General features: G+C 47.4%; 1 protein-coding gene and 1 long non-coding RNA gene across 2 annotated transcripts in view; one reads left to right on the plus strand and one right to left on the minus strand.

The window, feature by feature from the left end:
* Nucleotides 1–434: 434 nt before the first annotated feature.
* LOC311420618 lies at nt 435–14,129 on the minus strand. The gene is made up of 2 exons (XR_014684432.1): nt 6,563–14,129; nt 435–2,900 (listed from the first exon to the last, which is right to left on the minus strand). It is a non-coding gene; the product is annotated as an uncharacterized lncRNA (long non-coding RNA).
* Nucleotides 14,130–14,235: 106 nt separating this feature from the next.
* ULK1 (unc-51 like autophagy activating kinase 1) overlaps nt 14,236–24,442 on the plus strand; it is an 80,500-nt gene continuing 70,293 nt past the window's right edge. The window contains exons 1-3 of the mRNA XM_084491671.1: nt 14,236–14,461; nt 14,972–15,064; nt 15,154–15,195. Of these exons, the coding sequence (XP_084347797.1) occupies nt 14,372–14,461; nt 14,972–15,064; nt 15,154–15,195 (225 nt within the window). The 5' untranslated portion in view covers nt 14,236–14,371. The remainder of the gene's footprint in view (nt 14,462–14,971; nt 15,065–15,153; nt 15,196–24,442) is intronic.

Genomic DNA, 24,442 nt, shown 5'->3' on the forward strand with positions numbered 1-24,442 from the left:
TGGACACTTCGGGTTGCTCTTCCCAGTGCTGAAAAAGCTAGCTGCTGCAGAAGACCAACTTGTGCAGCTGCTGTGTCTGTCTGAGACCATTTTTATGGGCAGAGCAGCAAAGACAACGCTGCTGCTGGGCTTCCTCCTCTGCTTGTTTCCTCTTGCAGTCAGGAGTGTAGATTTTTTTTTTTTAAATGCAGAGCAAAAACCCGTGCAGTCATTAGCCAAGCACAATTCAGGCAAGGTGAGCAGTAGAAATAATATATATATTAATAAATACATGTATATATGTGTATTTATATAAGAAATTAACTCTAATCTCACCTCTTATATCTATTGCAAATTCTGCCACTAAAGACTTGTACTCTAAGCTGGTGATGAGCAGCCCCTTCTGGTCACTGCTGTCCTCTGGTGGGAGGGCAAGGGGAGCAGCAGCCAGCTGGGGAGCTGAAGCTCTGCAGCAGTGTCTGCCTGGAGGGCTTTCCTCTGCACACTTTGCTCTGCTCTCCAGCTTCTCTCCTTGGGCCACCAGCCAGGGAATCAGACGTACTGACCGATGGGCTGGGTTTGTTTTTCCAAAGCCTGTTTGAATTGCAGCAGTGCTATTAGCGAAACCGAGCCTGCTCATGGCCTTGGGTTCTGCAGATGGCAGCGACCTGAGCTGCTGCTCCTGGGCTTCTTGTGATGGGTGAACATCCTGCACAGATTTCCACCGTGCCAGGAACAAGGTGACCACACTGTAACTGCTCATACAGATAAATTAGCCCTGTAAGCAACAGCAGTGCTGTGTATTTGGACTTGCAGATGAATGGGGTAAACATGTGCGATCGCGCAGCTGGGGTCACTGAGCTCTCCAGTGTCCCTGCTCTGAAATAAGGACAGGAATGTGCCATTATTCTGGAGGGTGCTACTGTTTGGCTAGTGCCTTGCTCTAGTCAAGAGGCATGTGGCCAAGCTGGAGCAGTTTTAAGGCAGGTCCAAGTCTGGACTGCCTGGATGTTTACTTGGAGCTGGAGCCTTTTGGTTTGGCTCTGCGCACACCCACAAGCTGAGGATTTACCCAGTGGAGGTTCTGCCCTGTGCTGCTCTTCCTGATAAACAACCATCCTAGATCTTCAGCTCGATAAGGCTCCAGGAAGCAACTCGTCCTGGCTTGATAAAAGTAACTGTGCTGGTGCACTGGTGGGCACGGCACTGGGAGCAACATTTGCCTCTGCTGTGGGCTGGATTCGGCTCATACCCGGCTGTCTCTATTACTTCTCCCATCCCAGCAAAAACAAATGCAATCTGCTCACATGTATGCTGCAAGAGCCCTGCCAGGAACAAAGAGGAACTCAAATATTTGTGTTCAGTTGTTACTCTTTCCACTCAGGCAATACATGACAAGCTTCTGCAGAGCCTGCTGGTGCAGGATTTCCACCGTGCTGGCTCTGGCTTCACAGCCTCACTGAGCTGAAACACCTACAAGTAACAATTGGGTTCTAAGTTGGGGGAAATTACCGAGTGTGGTTGAAATGCGGCCTTTGCAAGAAGTCCTCAGACTTTTCCTGTGTCAAATGGATAGTGTCTGCTCTTTGTGCATGGTTTCCTGCAGAAGAGCATTTTCACTACAAATTTTGGAGCTCTGTTACTGATTTCTTTCTGTCCTACTGCCTAGGATGCAAGCTGTCAGCCTGCATGCAAATACTTCAGAGAGCCCAGAAAAAAAAAAAAAAAAAAAAAAAAAAGCCTTTTGTTGGAAAGTCCCAAGCTCAAAGCCATGTGGAGGGCTCCGTTTCTCTGGGACTGGAGCTCTTATTTTCATTTGGCTGAGCTGATGAAGGAGCCAAAGAGATTTGCTAAGTAATTAATTCATGAACTACAGATCTCTGCTTCTAGGTCCCTGGGAAGCTGCTATGCTTCAGCACTTGGGAAAGCTGGGAACGGGACGGTGAAATGTTCAAGTGTGAACTCAGACACTGAGCTGCACTGGTGTCACTGGGCCTCTTCAAAACTGGGGATAAAGGTGGGAAAGGCATATCCGCTTGTATGGGATTTCACAGGCCAGCCTGCCAGGAGTTTGAAGAGCCCCAAGAAAGCCCGTGGGGGGTTTTCTGCCTTGCCCTGGGAGCTCTCCTTGCTTCCATGCATCTCGCTGGGTTATTTCTTGAGAAAGGCTCTGTAACAGAGGGAAGGACAGTGGATGTTTCTGCCATGGGTACCCCAGATGGCTCTGGATCATGCCCAGAGCATCCCAGTCCCATTGGCCTTTCCTAGCATCAGCCTGGACTGGATGATCTCTTTTGCTTAACAAATTCTGGTTGCTTTCTCAAGTTAATTTGGGATTTTTCCATTAGTTCCACTGTGAGTTGTTTTTTTTTTGTTTGTTTGTTTTTGTTTGTTTGTTTGTTTGTTTGTTTTTTCTCTGAAATTTCTTATCAGGAATTTGTTAGCCCTGAAATGTAAAGGACTGAGTCTTCAGGCTTAAATACCTTTTATAATTCCCTCCTCTTTGTGCTGTACATTGGAAGGTATCTCTAGTGTTTCGTTTTACACAGCATGCAGTATTCCCCTAATTTCTATGCTATAACATAAAGTTAAATCATCTCTACTTGAGCTAACTGAAAAAAATATTAAAAATTTTCAAGAACTTCAGGAAAAAAAATAGTGTCAGAGATGAGGCTTTTCCTGGCTTGCTTTTTTGTCGTACTCATTACAGGCAACAGAGACAAGAAGCACTGTTTGTCTGCTTCAGCTGCTGTCTGCATTTCCAAAAAGGATCAATTTTGGCAGGCACTTCCAGCTCCCTGCTTCTTACTGAGGTCACTTCTGAGGCCGCGTAAGAGCTGAGGAATCTCCCAGTAGCCTGCTTCTCCAAGTGCTGTGTCGTACTCTTCTTCCAGGCTCCATCTGACACTTGAAAATCATGCCTAGCGGGGATATAAGGAAAGTAAATATGAAAACATAGATATTCCAGGCAGAGTGCAAAAGTTGGGTAGCCTCTTTGTGGCCCACTTTAGAAATGCTTAAATTCAGTTTATTGGCATGGCATGGCCTGACCCCAACATTTGCTGACATTTGAGGCGCTGGGTAGCGGAGGGCTAAGTCCTTTACGTTCCTGGGTCCCTTTGCACTGGCAGGGGTTTAAGGTCAAAGACATGAGGGTGCAGGGAGAAAACTGCCAGGCAGCTTTTGTTTTCCAGCACATAGGGAACTCAGGCTGAAAACAAAGCCTCTGCAGAGGTTATGCATATATCATTGTCTAGGTAAAAACAGTTGATTGATAACTGCTGCTGCAATCAGCACAAGGAGTACCGTTGGAAACTTCCTGGAAAACACACGTACACAGCCAACCTGTTACAACGAGCTGGGTGATAAGAGGCATTACACTTTAATGAAGTTAACGTGTAAACAATTAAGAGGCCTTGGCTCCTCGGATAACAGCAACGACAACAAAACCAAAAAAACAGCAGGCGTTATGTAAGTCAGCAGTGCATAAGCCGGTCATTATGTGCAGTTACAAAATAGGTTTAATGCCGTCCTTAATTATTGCACACTGTGAACCTGGAACATCGTCATTACGTATGTTCTCCTGAAGTTTTTCACCTCTTCTCCCCTGCCAGAGGTAATCGGACAGGTATTCCAGCAGCCTTGTAGTCTTCATTCCCACCATCAGAATAGCCTAATATCGGCAAGCCTGTTAAAAGCTAAAGGGCTGGCAAGAGCTTTGCTAAAGAAAAGCAATGAAAGGCTAGCCTAAATCCAGAATATGGTGTGCTATTCAGGACCTATTGGCAGGGATGCGGAATAATTCACTGCTGCTGCCATGCATAGTGCTGCCTTTATGCGGGTGATGCTGTGCTGATCGAGGGAGAGCTGGGATGTTTCCTGCGTGATGCAGACAGGCATGTGCCTCTTCTGTATCATGAAAGAAGTGGCTAACTGATTATAGGGAGGGCATCTGATTCATTATGCAACAGCAGATCCTCTATGATTCAGATAAGAATATACTTACGTTATTAAAATGGTATCATTTGCTTCAGGGCCTATTTGTCTACAGTCTTTCTAACTGAATCCAACCACAAAGAATTTCTCTAATCAAATTAGGCTGGTTTGACATGAGTGGGGCTGCGGACTGCAACTCATTCTTCGTGATAGTGCTGACTTTCAGTGGCTGATAATGGCTGTATCTTGATAGTTTCTGGAATATATATATTTTTCTGTATTTCTTTGAATGCTGTTGGGGTGTTCTATTTGCATATAAAGGGACCCTTCCTCTGAAGCTCACTATAAGAAAAATTAAACCTCACATCTACAAAGACATAATCCTCCTAGCTCTCATTCATATGCAATGATCAGCATGAGACTTGCACACAGGAGAGAAAATGAGGGTGCACCTTGCTATGGCTGTCCTTCCTGCTCATGTATAATGGCTCGTTTTGTGTCAGCATCATAGGGATAGTGCTTCTGTGCCTCATGCAACATCTGCACCCATACGTGTAGCAGCAGATTTTTTTATCATGGCCTAATTTGGTGTCTCATGACACATTAAACTGATGCCACAGGGGTTACATGTCTTCCAAGCTGATTCTGTTCCTAAGTATGCTGGCTGGCATTAACCTGATCCTCTGCTTGTGCAGGTCAATGAAGTCAGGTTTGCTGCTTCTGACTGAGACTCTAGGTTTGGATACAAGCAAGATGGTAAATTCTCTGGCTTTTGCTCTCAGGAGGGTAGGCTGCAAGATCAGACTGTTAGTTTGGTCTTAAAACTTGTGACCTGAGGTCTGTGAAGTGCTTGGAATTTGTTTCATGTTAGTTTAGAAGTTTGTTTCTTGACAGAAAAATCTGGTTTTCAGTATAAACCATGAGATCTGATGGAAGTTATGCCACACAAATCTTAATCTGATAAACCAGAAGATAATTTCACCATCAAGAAAATAAGTTCTTTTAAAACAAACAGTTGAAGTGTTCTCTTCTTTCCCCTTGATGCCACTTATATTGCATTCTTTTGCCTGTTTTCCCCCTTTATCCATATGTCAATTCTGGAGAATAAAATCACTATTAACATCTAACCAGAACTGTTGAAATGATGTAAATTAAACCGGACTGGCTGTGATGTTTTAAATGCAAAATGCATTGCATTGCTCCCTGGGCTTAGGTCTGTATTATTACAGTTATAGAAGAGAATTCAAACAGGCCATCAAGATGTCAGATATGTTAAGTGTCAAGTTGAGACTGAATACCAAATTAAAAATAATGGAGCACTTTCTATCCCCAGCAAGTCCCCCAGTGGACAAGCTTTCCTCTGCCAATCCCCTCGTGCTCCTTTGGATTTATGCCTGTTTAAGTGCTTTTATGGCCTCTGGTACTGCAGTCAAGCAGTGCCCCCCAGTATTTAATGTATTTCATCCACTCTACTCTGCAATCCCACTCTCCCCAGTTTAAAGAGAGAACAGGGGCATAGAGAGGCTCACCTACACTATTTAGTTTGCCAGTGTGTTACACGCTTGTAGCTGCAGAGGTGGAAGCAACCTGTGCGGAGCTTCCCAGGAAGTTCGTGGCAAAACAGGGGAACTTGAGGCCACGTTTTCAAAGTCCTGGATGCAGTCAGACTTCCCTGCCCTGTCCACAGGGTCAGCTACACAGCATATAGTTCCTGTTACAGGGCTAAGCAAGTGTATAACCTTTTCGAAGAAGGGGGACCAGTTAACAGTGGTTACAGTATTTTTATCAAATGGTTCATTTAAGGCTACTTTCTGGTTTCTGTCTCCTCACCTAATGTTTGCAGTAGAATATAGGGGGACTGTGTTTAGGTACCAGCTAGTATGAACAGTTTGTTGCATTTGGTTATGCTTTCTGTAATTGGATTATATTAATGCTGCTATTCAAGCCTCGGAGCTGCAAAAAGTGTCCCATCCTAACGACACAACCTCAGCTCAGGTCCCCTGTTAATGAGAGGGTGGACACAACTCTTCCTTAAAAGTTTCTCAAGAGTTGAAAAGATGATGTTGGTGTCCTGCTTGTTATGGTATGTTAATTTTAAACGTGCTCTTGTCAACCAACAGCCCAATAGCTTTCCTTCCCTCTGGGTTTTGTGAGGTTAATCCATGAGTCACGGAACATTTGACTAAATTTCATGAGTCATGGAAAACCTCTGTAGTCTTCATAGTTTTGAACGATCTTGTCCAGTACTGCCAGGTCGAGTGCCTTCCCAATGCCTGGATGTACCATGATTGCATCCTGCAACACTTTATAGTGTCAATAAAAACAAAACTGTGGACAGAGAATTCCTAAATCATGGTTAGCCTTTTTTCTCCTATTTTGATTCAGCTTTATTTTATTATTATTATTATTTTTTTAACTCATGACTGTACCCTGTTTTACCTGACAAAGGGCAAATGACAGCAGGGCTGCTTGCTGAGACACATACATTTCTGATCTTTAATTGGATGTAGCAATTACTGTATTATAGTTGCTTCTGAAATCAAAGTAGTACAGAAATAATTATGAAAAATTAAGTCTTCAAAGACCTTACCATTTACACAGATGAGAGGAAAAGGCAGGCATCGAGAGGAGTTAAGTAACTAAATACCTTTCAGAAATGCATCTCTCCTTTGTGAGGCAGGAAGTCAGCATCTAGATAACTCCAAGCCCTGTCAACTGCTTCAGCTAAACTGCATTTCTGGGTAGTTGCCTTCTGTATTCCTAGAGCAAAAAGCTCAGATATTTGTTTTTAAAAAAAAAAAAAAAAAAAAAAAAACAAGAGAGAGAGAGCAATTAAAACAAACAAACACGCCAAACAAACAAAAGAGAAAAAAAAAAAAAAAACACAAAACAAAACAAAACTTATTTCATTGCTTCCTTGTACTTAGGTCTTCTGCCGTGAGGCATAAGTGCTGGGGTACAGATATGGCCAGGTAGGACACCTTAGCAAATCTGGCGCATTTTTGTTGTTCTTGTTGTTGGTTTATTTTTGTGTGTGTTTTTTTTTGTTTTGTTTTGTTTTGTTTTGTTTTGTTTTGTTTTTTTTTTTTTTTTGTTTTTTTTTTTTTTTTTTTTGTTTTTTTATAAAATGAGCCCAGAGGAATTCAGCACTAAAACTTTTCTGATACTCTGCTGAAAACCTTTTCTCCCCTCGTTGCTTCAGGTGTCAGTGTTGAAGTACTGTTCCTCTCTGGTTTCCTAGAAACGTGCAAGGACAAGGGATCATTGCTTTGGAGGATTGCAATGAGTGTGCTGATCCCAGCTTCTTGTTGTTGCAAACAGCAGTGTTGAAACTCACTACAATGTTCATCTGTGCCTAATTTTATATTTCTGTGAGGCAGTCAGTTGAAAAAGCTGGCAGTCAGTTGAAAAAGCTGGCTGATAACAGGTCCGGAGGAAGAGCCTGTTTTTTCCCAAGCGCTTTTTTTTTGTGTGTCTGTAGGAGCTGGACAAGGATGATAACATCCAAGGTCTGAGTTACGCTTAACTGCTCTTCTTGGGGATTTAGGAGAGACGTTCTCAGCTTCTGCCCCAAATTAGTACACTGAAGACAAATCACAGCAAGCAGGAGAGAGCTGAGCATTATGCAGCCTGCTCATCTAAGGTCACGCTTTAACCTTGCCTGTGTCAGTCCTGCCAGATATTTGCCCAAACTGCTCCAAAAATGCTCCCACAGTGATGGTGCTCTGCTGCCTGGGCAGCCTTTCCATGTTGGTCCTGCATCTGGAGAGAAGCCAAGCCTAAAGGCTGAGCAGACATTCTCTGAAACGTACGACTCTGTAGATTTGAAATAGAAGGGACATGACACTCCTCCTCCTCCCTCTCCTCCTCCTCCTCCTGCCGTGAGGTGAGAGGTTATTTTTAACACACAGATCACCAAACCGAGGGCCGGTGGTGAAGTGTATTGGGGCTGCTGGAGAGGATGTTGTTGACTTTAGACGGTTTTGGAGCAGGTCCCAGAGGAGCAGGCTGCAGGCTGAGTCAAGGCCCATGTCCCCTCCTGAAAAACCTCGGCTTCCCCAGGAGCGGCCTGAGGGGCCCAGTGGATGTTATGGACCTGGGTGAGGAGGATGAAGGTGGTGGGGACGGAGTTGTTCATACCCTGGAGGGAGCCCACGTCTTGTAAGGAACTGCACGACAATACCTGCTGATTTACGGACAAGCAGTGTGTGTTTTGGCAAGCAATAGCTTCCAATTAGCCTGAAAACAGACTCCTCCGAGTGGAAGATTTGCAGACTCTCTCTTATTTATTGGCAAATCTCAATTTAATATAATCAGTTGTTTGACAGGCAGGTTAGGTAATGGTCCTCGATGTGGGCACTAACAGATTTGAACACTGAGTACAGCCCCCAGAGCCCTCTGCCAGCAGCTGAAATGCATCTGATATTAAAATGTAAGGGAACCTATGAAGCCCCTTGCCAGAGCACCTTGCTGAGTACATTAAAACACTGCCTTCAATAATTCATGAAATCTGTTCAGTGAGCTGGAGTCTGTGTGTGGGGAGGGGGGTAATAAAACATCTCAGACCTGGCCTGCCAGGATAATTGAGTGGCTGGTTAAATCTCTCAACAGTATTAATCAATAAAGGGGCCCACAGTGTAAATAAATCCCGAATGTAATATGACAGGGCTGGGGAAGTGCATGGAAAGTGATTCTTCCTCTCCTGCATATGACGCGAGGTGCCATACTGCTAGAGCAACTGGCATCTGAGTGCACTCCATATTCTGAGTTCCTTGCAGCTGAGTTCAAACATTCAACCTTTCCAGCCGTGCTGGCCCATGTTTAGACGTCACCTAAATGTCTTTGATTCAGCTGTGTGTGTGAGGGGGGAGCAGCTGGCTGTGAGCACTGGGGAGTGGATTCTAACTCCGTCATTTAATTCAGTTTCCATCACCAAAAGCTGATGCTGTGAGAGGGAGGATCATTCCCTCTCTCAGATAAGAGTACTTCAGCAGAGCCAGAATGCTGTTTCTGCAGATCCTGTGTGAGGTATGAACAAATACTCTTAACATAGCTTACACCACTGCTGTAAATTTACTTATGTTTTCAGAACTCCAGATAAATTTACTCATTCAGCCTCTCCAGGAAGGTAATGTGACATGGCTGTGTTCAAAGCACACATTTTAGCATAACCCTGCTGAAGTTCCACTGAGGTCTGTGTTTTACCCTTACTGTAGCTGAGCCAGAATCTAACCCACTTGCAGACAGCTGAAAGAGGTGAGAATAAAAGATGTAATTTTGATTTACTCCTGCAGCTTGTCTTGTATTCCATTAATGCTAAGCTAATATTTGCTTTTACCATTTACGGATATTGGTGTACGTATGTGTTTTCCTTCCACCAAAGTGATTTCCAGTCAATTACTGGATATTCATCTCCTTTACTCCTTCCTGATGAATCTGGTAAAAATTCCAGTATTCAGGTTACTGTTGGCTCTGCCCAGATACTTCTGGTTATGCTCAGCTATTAGGCGGTTTGTGGAAAGGAGATGTGTAACTGGTTTTAACATGTCCAAATTTTAATTTAATTTTGAATCTACACAAATAGTGTCTGCTTTTCATTCATCCTCTTGTGCTAGGCTGTCCATCTTTTTCTGGCTATGAAATATCAAGAAAAGTTTCCAATGAATTACCCAGCAGCAGCACTACCTCTGTGTCCACCGATGACTGTACCACACAGCTCATGCTAAAGCTCATCTCAAGGCTTAAGCTTTCATTTCATGTGAGGAGATGTGTGGCCAATTAACAGGCTTGGTCCCTGTGCAGTCACATCTTGCTCATGTGCCCAAGCCTGATAGTTTGGCATTTCCCTTCCTCCAAAAACACGGATATGTTTTCCTGGGTCCTTATCGTCTCTGTGAGGCAGTCATTGTAAAAAAAAATACTACAGAGGAGTGCCCTGGAAATTCCCTCAGTGTCTCACAGAACTTTGATTTCAAAACAGAGTTACACAGTGATTTAAATAACCTGTTCTTTATGATCATATCCAGCCAAGGATTCCCCCACACCTTCCAGATATGTTGGTTTATTTCTGTGATGCTTCTGGTCTCTCATCAGACACTGTGGGGAACACTGGGATGGAGTTGCTGAACTAGAAAAGCAAAAACACTAGGTTCTTGGGAAAGACAGCTGTCTGGCCCATGCAGAAGCATTAAGAAGCATGTCGTGTATCTGGCATAGGTTCTCTGAGATGTGAATATGGGTCTTTACTCTGCTATATAGCAGCAAGTGTAAAATGTTACTTGTCTAGAAGAAATAGTCTAATGGATACATCTTCCACCGAAGCTCTGGTACATATAGCCAAGTACACACAGCAGCAAGAAGCTTGGTGTGTGCTAGCCCTCCATAGAATCCACCCAGCTCCTAAGGTAGGATTTGCAGTCCAGGGCGAAGTCTATGCTGCTCCAGGATACTGGTAAAAGTTAGCTGGTTTAAAAATAGTGTTACTGTACCTACATGAGCTTCATTCGCACCTTGGGCTGCACTGGTTGTGTATATAGGTCATTTATTCCTTTGGTTGGACTATGATGAGAACAATTATCTCTGGGTGGAAATCTTTATTCTTTGTTCTAAATCTTTATTCTGTGTTTGCTTGTTCTTACACAATTCCTTCATAATCCTGTTGCTTTAGCCAATTCGACAGAATAGAATTGTGTCATAGGTAATTACACAGTACCTCTGCAGCACTGAGGTGAGGATGGCACTCTTGGATTCCTGCAGATAGAAATGGACATATTTATGACTGCTAATTAAAACATCATATTGGAAAAGAGTTTCATTTGAATCACCAGGATATCAGCTATCTCACTGCTTGTCTTCACATGTGAATGACAAAAAGTTGCACTAACTTGCAAAAGAATTTCAAGAAAATATTCGAAGGTTTCCCACAGCTGGGTGTATGCTTGTACAGTTCTCCACCCATCATAAATCACAGCAGATCTTCCCCCAGCCATGCATTAGTAAATTGATCTATATATTCTGTCCCCTAAAGATGAATGCCTCCATCTGAGAAGCAGTTGAATACCTGTTGGTGGTAGTACTTACATCATTAACAAATGGGAGACTATCAGAGGAGAACAGAATTTACATGTGTTGGATGCTGGCCTAAATACAATCTCTCACAATTCTGGACATTGGGGAAGAACTGATAGAGCATAAGTGTTTAATCAGCAAACCACAGTGGAGAAAAAAAAAATAAAAAAATCCTACTTTCAATTAAAAAGCTTTTCAGTTGGCTTTCTTTGTTCCAACATGAACAAATGTTTTGTTAATACTATGTGTCTACAGACTGCACTCCAAACATCTCAAAACCGTATTTGCTGTCAAGTGGCATTACGTTTTATTAGTTATCCTTGCGAAGTTTTAAAATCTCTGTAGAAATTTGATGAAATCTTTTCACTAGCCTATTTTTGGAAGATGTATTTGAGCCATTTAATTGCTACAGGTGTTAAGCTGTCAGTACAAAGATCGTGTAGTGCCTCAGGTGTGCACAGGGCATCCAGTACAGCTTGGTCCTGATCCCTGTAGTGATCGCTGAGTGCCTTCAAATTTCTTGTGCTGCTTTGAAGTTTAACTTTTTCCACTAGAAAGTTACACACTGAGCCTTCAGGCCTGCATATAAACAAATCCACTTTGCTTAAAAGAAAAATACATGTCAGTGGAGAGGAGGCTGACTTTGCTGCCTGCAAAGCAGGCAACTGCATGCAAAAAGCTACCTTAGAACCCAGGTTTAATCACAATCTGTTTAGGTTGCACATTTTTTTCATAGCCATCAGCACGTGAAATAACAAGCACACACAGTACAGAACAATTGAACAGCGTTCATATCAACTTCCTCCTCTGCCCTAACTAGAACTGTGTGTCTCTGCTGAGATAGCAAAACAAAGGCAGAATCACCTGTGGTCACCAGAGATTTTACCACAGTTGTTGCAAGAGCAGGCTTGCAAGCCCTGGCACCCTGGCTATATTCCAGCGAAGGGGGGATACAAGATTTTGCCTACCTAGAAATTATCTCAGAAGTTTCAAAACATTTTCTTCACTTCCTGACTTAAGCTTTTGCAACTGTTAGGTTCTGTGTTAAAGACAGCAGCTTTGAAACAGCTGGTAAATTCCTGTGTCTGTCACTTGCCAAGTAGCTTTACTTTTTATTTTCTAGTTTTGCAAGTTTTGTGATGTTTGCCATTTTGCTAGTTTCTGAGTTCATTTTTAAATTAACTGCTTGTGATCATTGACAGAAGCCTGAAATTGTGGATGTCATGGGCCTAGAAGTGATACAGCAAACAAGTAGCTTAAGCATATTGTGTTTTTTAAAATGTAATAAGTTTTTAATTCTGAGGGTTGTCAGTACTGAAATCACAAATATACACCAGGCTCGTTTTGGACTGAAGGCCATTGCAAATTCACATAAAGAATACCCTTCACTCGCACAATTCCCCCTAAAAGCTTAACTCTGCTGGAGTTTGAGGCACAAACTACCACTGATCAGACACTGCGGCTTCTGTATCTGGTTTTGGGACAAGCTGTCATTTTTCCAGATACATTTTAAGTTCAGAACAGCACCTGAACATGAGTTATCTAGCAGACGAGGGCAACAGAGCACAGGCCAGGCACCGTATCAGCCAGACACTGCCTTTGAGCAAGGCCTGACGCTGTGAGGTGCTGCCTGTTCCTCACTTTTGCCGAAAACAGCGATAACTGCAGCTGTTGGGCGTCATGACACTGAGTACCCTCAGCCCTGCGTGTCTGCAGAGCCGGCCGGCCTTGTGTTTGTTTGCACTGTCAGATTACGACAAAATGACATTTTGGGTGAGCTGACGACATCTGGATGCCATCCCCTGACGCGTGCCCACCTGGCAGCTACGGGTAGAGGAAAAGGGCCGGGATCCGAACACGGATCGATGCCACACGATTGAGCAAAAAGCAAACCCCACACTGCGAGGCACAAACAGACGCGCTACCCGAGACGCGTGCTGTCTCTGCAGCTGGAATAGCGTGTTCTGATTTTTGTGTTTTGATAAGGATGCAGACAAGGACAGGGTGTGGGGGCTAGAAAACGGCCCTGGATGTGGGGCTGAGAGCCATTCCGATGCCCTCGGAGGATGTCGGAGAGAAGCAGCAGGGGGCCCCAGGGTGTGCAGCACAAGCTGCCTGTGGAAGAGAGGGGTCTCAGGGTGCGCCCGGCCATTGCCCCTGCAGGGATGATTTTATATTAAATTTTGAAAAACTTGCCATTTATTTAGTTATTTACATTTCTGAAAGATTTTATTGTGGGGGGCGGAGCGGGAGGAGGCTGCCACCACTGCCCCCACAGAGATGTTTTTATGGTAAATTTTGAAAAACTCAGTGTTTATTTAGTCATTTGAACATTTCTGACTTGTTTGGGGAGGGGGGAGAGAGGTATGGGGGCCCTGACACTGCCCCCTTAGCAACTTTTTTGTGGTAAATTTTGAAAAACTCGCTATTTTTTAGCCATTTGTAACACTTCTATAAGACTTTTATTGGGGAGGGGGAAGGAAACTCAACATCTACTTAGTTATTCGAAACATTTCTGAAAGATTTTTTTTTTTTTGGAGGAGGGGGCAGCTGGCAGACGGCAGCACAAACCCCCCCGGCTTCCAGCTCCTTGCGGGGGGTCACCCAGCGCCCCGTCGGTGCCTCAGGGCCGGGGCGGGCGGCGCCTTTAAACGCGCCGGGCTCGGCCCCCTGCGCCTCAGGTGGCCGCCGCCGCCGTGCCGGCCGCTCCCCCCCTCAGCGCCGCGCACTGCGCCTGCGCCGCCGGAGCCGGAGCCGGAGCTGGGGCCGGAGCCGGCCTGTGTGGGGCCGAGCCGCGCCGCGCCGCGCTCCGCCGGGCTTTGTGTGGGCCCGCAGCGGGCGGCGGAGCTCGGGGAGGCGGCGGGGACCCCGCGGGCGAGCCCGGAGGGGCGTCGGGCCGCGGGCGGCCCTCGGGGTGGATCCGCGCTTAAGGTGGCTCCGCGCTTAAGGTGGCAGCGGCGTTAAGGCGGAGCGCGGCTGAAGACTCGCGGCCAAGCCGCGCCTGCCGGGCGGGCCGGGCCGGGGCTCGGCACGGGGAGAGGCGCCCGAAGCGGCCGCCCCGGGGAGCGGAGCCCGGTCCGTGCCGAGCGGGGCGCGGGGAGGGCCCGCCGCTGAGCAGCCGGCTCCTTCGCCGCCGCCGAGGATGAGCGGCGCCCGGCCCTGCTGCAGGAAGAGGCAGCCCATGGACGGAGGCGAGGGCGGGCGGAGGAGCCAGACGCCGAGCTGCCGAGGGGCTGACAGCAGCGGGGCTGCCCCGCGCCGGCCGGCACCCAGCTCCTGACCGCCCTCGGCAGCGGGGCAGGCCCGGGGGAGACCCGGCCCGTGCCAGGGAGCTCCCGCATCGCCGCCACCGCCGCTTCCCAGCCGCGAAGTTCGCCCCGGCAGCGCCATGGAGACGGTGGGAAAGTTTGAGTTCAGCAGGAAGGACCTGATCGGGCACGGAGCCTTCGCCGTCGTCTTCAAAGGCAGGCACAAAGAGGTGAACGAGCTCTTCTTCTCCTCCTTTTTATTAATTTTTATTTTTCGCCCCCCCCCCCTCTCGCCCGGGCTGAACTTGGGCCCGGTGCCGCTGGGAGCTGCCTCTGCCGAGCTCGGGCTCCCCCCGCCTCGGCCCTGACAGCCGGGGACGTACCGGGAGAGCCACCCTCCAGGGAGAGCCACCCTGCGCTGGATTTCCCATCCTCAGGGCTTGGGATAAGCCGCGGCTCCCGCGGCGTGTTTATTTCTAGCGATTAAATAAGAGGATAACCGGCGTATCGAGTAATAAGAAAAACCCGAACCTTGGGATTTTATCCTCGGTCTGGCGAGCGTAATTCAGGAGAGGGCAAGTCTGAACAAGTGAGGGATATGCACCAGGGCCTTCTGTGGGGCTGCAGGACGCTTCTTTCTGTAGTGTTCGCAGCCTGTTCAGAGGCCGCTTATCCCAGCCTACATTTATGGTGAAACTGGCATCTAGCTCTGAATTACATGTGCGCTTCTTCACTTTCAGAAACCTGAGCTGGAAGTAGCTGTGAAATGCATTAACAAGAAGAACCTTGCAAAATCACAGACACTGCTGGGCAAGGAAATTAAAATCCTGAAGGTAAAGGCAGACAGAGTCCTTTTCTTCAGTCTTTGTTCTCTATGTCCATTGTTGCTCCTAACTTACTGTCTTTGTTTTACTTTTTCTAGGAATTGAAACATGAAAACATCGTTGCCTTGTATGACTTCCAGGTAAATACATTCATTTATGGCAAAGCTTTCTAGATTTGGGAGAGGTTGAATGGAATTGTTGGAGTTTTGTTCGTTTTTGTTTTTGTTTTTTTTAAACAGTTTGTAATTTAACAATTTGTTATCAAATATATTTCTGAGAAAAAAGTCTCCTCATAAGTTATGGAAAGGTAGACAAAGATGGCTAAGCAGCTCATGTATGAATTGTGCTCTGGACAATAAAACTTAGGCAGCTGGGAGCTGAGGTGGGAGCTCCTGTTCCCAGGATACAAATGCAGTGTGTGGTGAATATGTTTGTGCTGGAAGCTCTTGAGTTCTCAAAACATCAGAAATAAAATAAAATTACAGGAGTTACTCTGGGCACACCCGCCTTTTATTTTTCTTCCATGGGTCTGGATATGCCTAAGAAAACTTAATTTTCCTAGACAATGTAGAAATAGTGTGACCGTGACTTTGTAGCATATGATTGCCTTTGGTTCCTGAGGATTTTCATTTGCATTTTTCTGTTGTCCTTGTGGCAATCAGTAAGTGTTTAAAAATTGCAGCAGACGTTTTTAGATTATTGTGGTTTCCCACAGCTGCTTTTTCCTTCGAAGTCAGCTCTGAAGGACTAATCTAAGGGGCTAAAACTGATCTACTCTGAAACCCAAGTTCTCCAGTGACATTTCTTTTTTTTCCTTGAGTTTCTGGTTAACTTGCTGCGTGGCCTGGTGGCGTGAGTTTTTTTTCTCCAGCATTAGTGATGCTTTTTAAGAAAAACACTGCAGGATATAACAGCATGAAGTGGAGTCCTTCTGTTTGTGGAGGCAGGGGCTGGAGGCAGCCTGTCGGCAGCGCTGTTTACCCCGAGGCCTCACACTGGCAAGTGATGGCTGTCGGTTTTGGGGGCCCAGGACCCCATGCCAGACCCCGGTAGCCACCGGTCCCGTGCCGGGGGGCTGCCTGCCGTGTCCCTGGTGTCACGAGGCCCATGTTTGTTGACATTCCTCCTTCTGCATGGATTGGTTCGGGCGGCCCCACGTCACCGCAGCACGGTGCAGCCTGGTCGCGGTGCCTCCTGGGTGTTGTAGTCTGCCCGCGTCGCCCTGGCTCTGTGGCCCTGGGGGGCTGCATTCCCCTGTGCCCCTCTCCCTGGGGACAGGGTCACGGCCAGGTGCTGCAGGGGGCCGCTGGGGTCAGGTTCCTGGAAAGCACCGAGTGCCTGGCGTTGTTTTTGTTGGAGGCGGGTGGACGTGGGGGATTTTAGGTTCTCTGGGAGGGAGGTGAGGCCACTGGGAACAGGATCGCTTCTTGGAAATGCCCTTTGGGTAGGAGGCCACCTGTTCTCTGCTCCCAAACCACCCTGCAGAGCTGGCCTTGCAGAGTCACAGGGCAGTGACTGCCTTTGGCCTGATGCACCCTGCAGAGAAGCACAGGGCTGCAGAAGCTCCCTCTGAGCACAGGCCACCCCAGGCTTTAGGATCTCTTTTTTTTTTTTTTTTTTTTTTTTTTTTTTTAATTTTCCTTCCCTGCATGCCTAAGTGTGCTTATTCTGTAACTTTTCCATTGAGAGCGCAAGTGGCTGCTTCTGTCTTCCTCTGTAGTGTGCATTTGTATGAAGTGTTACAGTGCTGGATTTACTTCTTGCACATCTTTCAAAACCTGTGTGTTGTGTTAAACTCTCCTTGCTTCAAGTAGCTGCCTGGTAGGAAGCAGCTCAAAGATATTTCCTGCAAAAGGAATGACTTCATAACTGCAGCAGTGCATTTTTCTCCTCATGGGATGGCAAATGAGCTTTAGTTAACTTCTGTGTATAGCAGCATGGCCTGGTGAGGTATTTGCAAGAGGCTGTGTAAGATGCCACGAACCAGAAACTTGGGACCGGCCCTGTGCTCAGGGCATGCCCGGGTGTGCATTTAGCTACCGGCATTGTCAGACGCTCTGTGTGTGACCTGGGCAATTTGGTTTCTTGGACAAAGTGAGGTGACTTACCCTGTGAGTAGGGATGTTACCAGGGTGTGGAATCCCCTCTGGTGTAAGCTGGCCTGTAATCAGGCACCTGCCCAGGTTGTGTGTGTGGTGCCTGGTGTTTGGCCCTGTTCTGTGTTCAGGAGTTGTACAAGTAAACAAACTATCTGCAGAGGTAGCAGTGCAGTTCTGCAGAAGTCTGCCTTCTGCCATCCTTTCCTTACTTTGTGGAAAAGACTCCTTTCAGAAGAAGAGTTTAAAAAAAAAAAAAGATGAGTTGCTTCGTTCATAGATGTATATATGTTTACCCTTCAGAGTGTCGTGGGAACCCTTACCTTCTAGGCTTTCTGAAAGTGAAGAGGTTTATTCTGCTCTTACAACATCAGAGAGCAAAAAGGAAAAAATAGCTCCTGTGAATCTCAATGTTGCATTTTGTCTGTCTTTCCTCTGCACCTCCTCTCAGCAGTGACTTGAACTTTTACTTGCATCGTCCTTACACACAAGGAAATGGTTGCCAAAACCACAGAGGCTGTAAGCGAGCGATTACACCCAGCAATGCTCTCGTTCCCATTTTCCTAGTTATAAGCTAATGCTAACCAGGCCCCATACATCAAGATTTTTGATGTGATGCCAGATTTGCCCCCAGACAGGCACTTGCAGAGCTGATACCTAGTACTGACAGCAGCTCACACCCTTGCACATGTATTTTATCCTTCAATTTGTAGAAAATTGCTGTGTTCCTTATTGTTTCATAGGTCTTTGTGGTACTGTCTCATATACAGTGACAAAATAAGACACTTACCAGGAATAAATGATCCTGGTGAATGTTTAATGCAGAGAAGTGTGGTGTCTGGGCTTTTATAGATCCCCTCACCAGGGTCCTAAGAGCAGCATCATTAAATGAGAATGGCTCACAAAATGAAATATGCATATTCCCATTATTATGTGCTCATGTATTAATGAGAGATATTGTGAATAGTCTAGGAGCCTAATGAGACAACCCCTGCTCAAGGGGAGGATAAATCACGTGTTATTGCTTTCCTAAAAGTACTACACATTTAGTGTCTGTACGGAGTTGTGCTGCAGATCTTTCCTGGGCACAGGAGTTGTTTGGCATAGAGTAAAAACCTTCCATGTGCAGGGTGTGTTAGTTGCTACTGAACAACTTCTGGCTTGCAGGGGAGCTAGAGTTGGGGTTTCCAGGCTGCAGTGGTCCAGAGGAGTGCAAGAGTCCAGAGAGACATCTGGAGACCAGGAGGGTTTTTACTGTTTTTGAAGACAGCTGAATGAGATCTTGTTTCTGAGGTGGAAATCAGGGACAACAAGGAAATGTTCACTTCCATTGTATGAGGATTTGGTTTGGGAAAGGTTTCTTAGAACACGGATTTCAAAACCAGCTCAGCTCTTTGTGCATGCTGACACTGAAAGATTCCTCCCCCCGTGCTGTTCTTTCACCAGGAAGCTTGGTTAAATAGGTGCCAAGTAAAGATCTTACGTGTAACTGTGTTGGTGCTGGGGCAGGTTTACTCCAGTACTGCAGAGCAAAGCAACCCTAGCCCAGCTGCTCAAAGCCTGCAGAAAATCCTCTACTTGTGGACATAAATCATGCTTTAGATATTAAAAAAAAAAAAAAAAAAAGTGTTTTCCTGCATGACCTGGGCAGAAGAATTGCTTTACCAGCACATCTTCCCTAGTTGTGTGTTGTGATCTGAGCTTCCTAAAACAGCCCAGCCATGACTGCTTTTGTGGGTATTGTTGGTTGTTGTTTTTTTCCCCCCCCATGGGTGGGAAGTAGAAATGCAGTCGTTAACACCACGTAGGGCACGGAACTGCTGAGTTTCTATTTCAGCCCCGGTTACCCGAGGGTCTGCTTTCCATAATTTAATGTCGAGCTGGCTGGTTGTGCTCATCAGCTGGGAATGAGCTCAGAGGAATGCTTAAATCACTCGTGCAGTGAAGTCTCACCAAAAACATGTCTGCTGGGGTGACTGTATCACCTCGAGCTCCCAAAGAGTGGACAGAGACCAGGGAGTCCTTGCAGCGCAGTTTTCCTTGTACCCAAGGATTGGGGTGGCAGGACAAAGGTTCTTGGGCTGAAGGATCAGGTGCCCTGGGCTCGTCCTTGGGGCCAGGTACCAACAGGCTCATTCTGTTGCTGCTTTCCATAAAAGTCCCGGTGATCAGTAGGATCCTGGCTGTTTGGGCTGCCACGTGCTGTTGTGTTCCCTGCACCATCCTGCTCTGACACAGAGCTTTTAGCTGCCAGTCCCCATCTCGTGTCCCCTGGCACAGCTCCGTGAGCAGCAGCGTCCTCTGTGCCCTCCAGCACCGCTCACTTCTGCTGTGGTGCTTTGCTAATCTGCTGGGGGGGATGAATCAGTGCTGCTGCAGCGTCACCTCCCTCCTGCCACTGCTCGTGCCACCTAACGCAGGATCTCCTCCTCCTTGGGCACTGCCGTTCAGGTGCCGTGTCGCAGGGGACACGGGGCTCCATGGGGATGCTTGGGATGAATCAGGAGGCACTCTGTGCCTGGGAGATCACGCTCCTGAGGTCAGGCAGACTGCCTGGTTAAATCCTGTTTTAATTCCATCCCTGAGTGAGGCTGGCAAGCTGCCTCCTGAGTGGGTGTGAGGTGCAGGCTCCTCTGAGCACTGCCAGGCAATCCGGCAATCCTCCTCCTGTTTGTGCTGCGGCCGAGAATGGGGAGCCTGCTGTCCTGCTCTGTCAGCATCCTCGCATCTGCTGGAGGCTGTCGCTGTTACTGGAGGCTGGGCTGGCCTAATTTAGAGCTAGAAGGGGGAGAGGATGGAAAATCCATCTGTTCTCTGCCAGAAAGCTTGTAGGGTGAGGCCTGAGAGTTAAATGAATTGAAGTAGCTACATTTATGGCAAGTAGAGTATTTTATACTGTATTTTATCGTCTTACTTTTCTATCTGATCTTGGCTTCGTTAGCTGGGTACTCCACTGCGCAGGTGACAAACGTCTAGCAAATGTTGACCACTAAATATAGACCTTAGAGGAGTCAGTGAGCTTTTTTTAGAGGGAGTGGCCTTGTTGCATTTCTGAAATGGTCATCCCTGGTTTGCTCATCCTGTATGTAAAGCACATACCTGTGTCCTTCGCACGTGGTGGCGATGTCATGGCAGAGCCAGCGATGTGGAAGGTTAATGGCCTCTGAGGCTGCCCTGGAAGGTCGCATTACTCAGGCTGTAATGGCAGATGAAGGAATGTTTCCCAGGAGTAATTGGAAACTGGTAGGCAGGTGTGCTCGCTTGGACAGCAGGGCTCTGGTAGCGGCTGAGGTGCTGTTCACGCTGCTGCTCTTTGGCCTTCATCCGTGTTTCCATCATGAAAATTTCCACTGCTCGAGTCCTTGTGGTGACTGAATGCAGTTGCTTCAAGTGGATGAAGCAAGGAGGTAGAGGTTTGGGAGGCAGACGGGAAGAGGGGCTTTCTAATTGTGTTGGCAGGGGAAGAATGTCCCCGAGCAATGGCTGACTGGGGCTGAATTCAGACGGAGAACCATTGCTCGAATTTCTTCCAAATTTTTGTAGGTCCAGACCAAAACCCTGTTGGTTTTGAGACGGGATTGGACTCAACCCTAAAACAGGAAATTGCAATCAAAGTGTGTGTTGCAAAGGCTCAGCTCAATGCTTGAGAGGGTATAGAGAATTAACGGTAATTAATTCACTCTCATGTGTCTTCCTTTTTCCTCTCTTTTCTGCACCCCACGCCGTCCCACGTGTTGATACCAACCAAAAAGCCTTTGCACAACGGTCAGACTAGCAAACAGCAAGGGTAAGGGCAGTGCTGAAGGCAGGAGTTTGAGCTGGATGCCTCCCTTGGTTTGGGCAAGCTGCTAGAGAAGCTCTGCTCCTCTGAAGAGGACACGGCTCTTCTGTCAGGCAGACAGCCTTCAGCACGAGGCAGCAGGGAGTGAAAAGCTGAGCCCGGGGTGGTCAGCAGAGCTGGTGGTCTTTGATCTGCCCAGTCAGGAGTACAAGGGTGGGTTTTTGTGGGTTTGTTTCAAAACTTTTGCGTGTGGGTTTATCATTGTTGGGGGATTATTTTTTTTTTTATTGCTTTAACTTGTGTTCGTGTAGCACAATGAAATGGCAAACCTGATGGAAAAGAGAGATCAGTGGGGTGGTTTTCCAAGGCAGCAGCGTTTCTCAGGTGTAGAGCAGTTAAATCTACTTTACTTAAGAGAAGCTGTCTTAATTATCTTTGCCAGATGTTATGGCTCCTCCCTGAGAAATAAATGTCCACAGCAGAATCCAATAAAAATCTTTGCCAACAGATAGCTTTAGAGCCTCTTTGTGCTTAGAGTATAGCAAAGAGGTGTTTTAACCGGGATGCCGCCTGCTTTATGATGTGAGGCCTTAAATACCACTGTAAATGTGGAAGGATGCTCTCCGCACGCAAAGTGAGGATCTCAAAGCTGCCTTGGCTTTGATGTCTGAGGCTGTTTCAAGGTGGGGGATTGAGAGAAATGAATCAAATCCTGCATCGCTGGCTGCTGAAGGCAACAACGTTCAGTCTGGCTGCGAGAACACCCGGCTTGTCTCCTAGCATCAGAGTAACAGGAGGAATTAGGTCAGCTCAGCTGGCATGCTAGCCATCAGCCAGGCAGCACGCTTCAGTTGTGGGCAGTGAAAGATGCTGAATTTCAAGCCATCAGAGCTCCTGTTTCGCGAAGCATCCCCGTGTCCAGGAGCAGATGGGCCTCCCGGCAGCTCCATGCCCGCAGCACGGGGGCTGCTGCCCCAGGCGTGAGGCGGTGCGAGGCTGAGCCCAGATGGGGCCGCTCAGCGGCTTAAAGCCTGTGGTTTGTTGCTGGGTCTGTGCCTTGTGATAACCCTGCACGCACAACGGGGCAGTTCAGTAACTTTCTCTTTGGAGGCTTTTTTGTGTTTGACACATACGTGTATGCTTAATTCAGCTGGCGGTTGTAGCCAGCCTGCTCAGACATACTCTGCTTTCTTTGTCTTAGAAATATTGCAGATTGAAGCCCGTGGTACCTGGCTTCTGGTAACTGGATTTTTTTTCATAATAAATTAAGATAATTTTTATTTGAATGAAAACTCACTTTTTTTCTTTAAATTCCTTGATCTAGAACCTCTGTGCTGTGATGGTGTATACGTGCTTTCCTAAATCTGGTAAATGAAGTATGAAATAAATGAATATGAAAGAAGACTGGCAAAGGCCAGCTCGTGCATCTGCCATAGGAAACCAAGTGGGGGTTGGGCCTCTAATTCCAACAGTTGCATATTTAAAAAAAACAAAAAACAAAAAACCAAAAAAAAAACCTCCTGCGGGATATCAGATTAGGTTTTGTGATGGCAAATCCCAAACACACCCACGCTGTTCACAACTGCACTCACTGGCTCTAAAATCCAGCTTCAGTCTGCGTGGCTCCGCTGGTACTTGAGCGTGTCTCGGTAAGCGAGGCTGGCTCAGCGAGCACGATGCCAGCAGCAGCATTCGGCGCGGTGCCAGGTCTGTGGAGAAGCCTGTCCTTGTAGCCTGCCTTGCTGCCTGCCTCGACCCACAGCACTGCTCCTGCGCTTCGTGTAGGCTCGTGCAAGGCAGCGTTACAGGGTGCGGGGATTCCGCTGCAGTGCGTGACTGACCCTGAGGTAATGGGGAGACAAACCTTAAATGCACCCTTAATAAAATGACTGTGATATGCAAAGGAGGTGAGGAATAAATACAGAAACTCAAATTGGATCTAGAGTATTTGGATCATTGTTCTCAGGATTTTGAAGCCACTTCTCCTGACAGCATTAACATAATGCATTGCCACTTGCAGAGAGATGCTTTAGTTCAAAGAAGCTCCCAGGTCTTAGCCCTCTGTTAGCAAAGGGGCGCATGGCAGCAAGTCCCGACTCTTCGGGATTCTGCTGCTCTTTTCTCCACTCTCTCATCCTTGCTGGGCTGTGCAGCAGGAGCCAGCCTTGCACTGCGTGCCCAGAGGCCCTGGGGCTTCCCTGAGAGCTGGCCAGCCGGGACTGTGTGCTGTCACCAGCAGCACGGGTGACACAGCATTGCCCCCAGACAGCGCTGTAAGAAGCGACTGCTCCTCAGTGTCCCCGCAGCAAGAGTCTTTAATTTGCTGTGGCACACGTCTCCGGTCTCGCCTCGAAGCTCTGTGACTTGTTGAACCTGCTGCTTTGCCTCTCTCCTCTCATGACAGTGATCCTGCCTTTCGGTTTCCGTGGTTAACGTCAGCTCAGTTCGGGCTTGCTGCAGTGTTTGCTCTGCGGAGGCTCGGCGTGCCCCTGCAGGACGGCCGCATCTTCCTGTCGGGGCACTTCGCGAGCATGGGAGTCGCCCGTCATTCAGCCGCCGGTGGGGCCATGGCACTGCAGGCAGGAGAGAGGTGCAGCTCCTGGTCCAAAGGGAGCTGCAGAAAGCCCGTGTTAGTGGCAGGGGATGGTGCAGTTCCTTCGGGTCTCTTGAAGAAGCCATCCTGCCGTTTGCCTGCAGTGGTGTTAGCTGGCTGGCACGTGCGAAGGCCCTGGACATGACGGTGCCTTGTTCATTTTTTACGGTCACACAGTTGGACTTCAGGACTGTTGCTAGGGGGATGTGATTGTATGGGAAGTACTTTCCCTCCCTTCCTGCAGCCCGTGCAGAACCAGAGGACAGCTTTCCTGCTGTTTGTAATCCACACTGAAGCATGACCATCCCGAAAACGGTTCTGCTTCATAAGCAGAGAATGCTGTAGCGCCTGGAATGGGGGTGTAGCATTTTGCATTGCTGTTCTCAGGAGCCTACAAAAATTCACGTTCAGCAAGGTGGCCATAAACTCCTTCTGCACTGCAGGACCTCCCTTCTGCTTGCCCTGTATCTTGCCTGGTGCTCCAAATCCTGGAGCAAGCTCTCAGGTCTGTAGGAAGCAGAACGTAGTTGAGAGCTGCTGCAGAAGTCAGTCCTCTCTGGGCCTTGCCTCTTACGCTTAGGGTCAGTGTGAGGACACTGGGAGCCCTCGTTCCCTTGGGAATTCACAGATCTGCTGACTCCGCACAGCTCGCTGTAACACTTTCCAGACAGTAGCAGCAGGTTTTATTACTGGGCCTGGATCTGCCAAAACAGGCAAGGATACTGAGTGGGCTGTGGCACGATGGCATTTGCTGCTCGCATCCCATCTACCAGGCTGTGCGTGTGCGACTGCTACTGCAGCCCCAAGTTTCTGCCCTGCAGCGTAGCCCGTGCACGAGAGGAAGGTGAGCACTTGTTGCTTATGCCATGCTCACTCCCTTTGGGGCAGGACCTCGCTGCCTGCACGGCGTGAATCCC

This window comes from Aythya ferina (genome assembly GCF_964211825.1).
Source record: "Aythya ferina genome assembly, chromosome: 17".
NCBI classification, from domain to species: domain Eukaryota; kingdom Metazoa; phylum Chordata; class Aves; order Anseriformes; family Anatidae; genus Aythya; species Aythya ferina.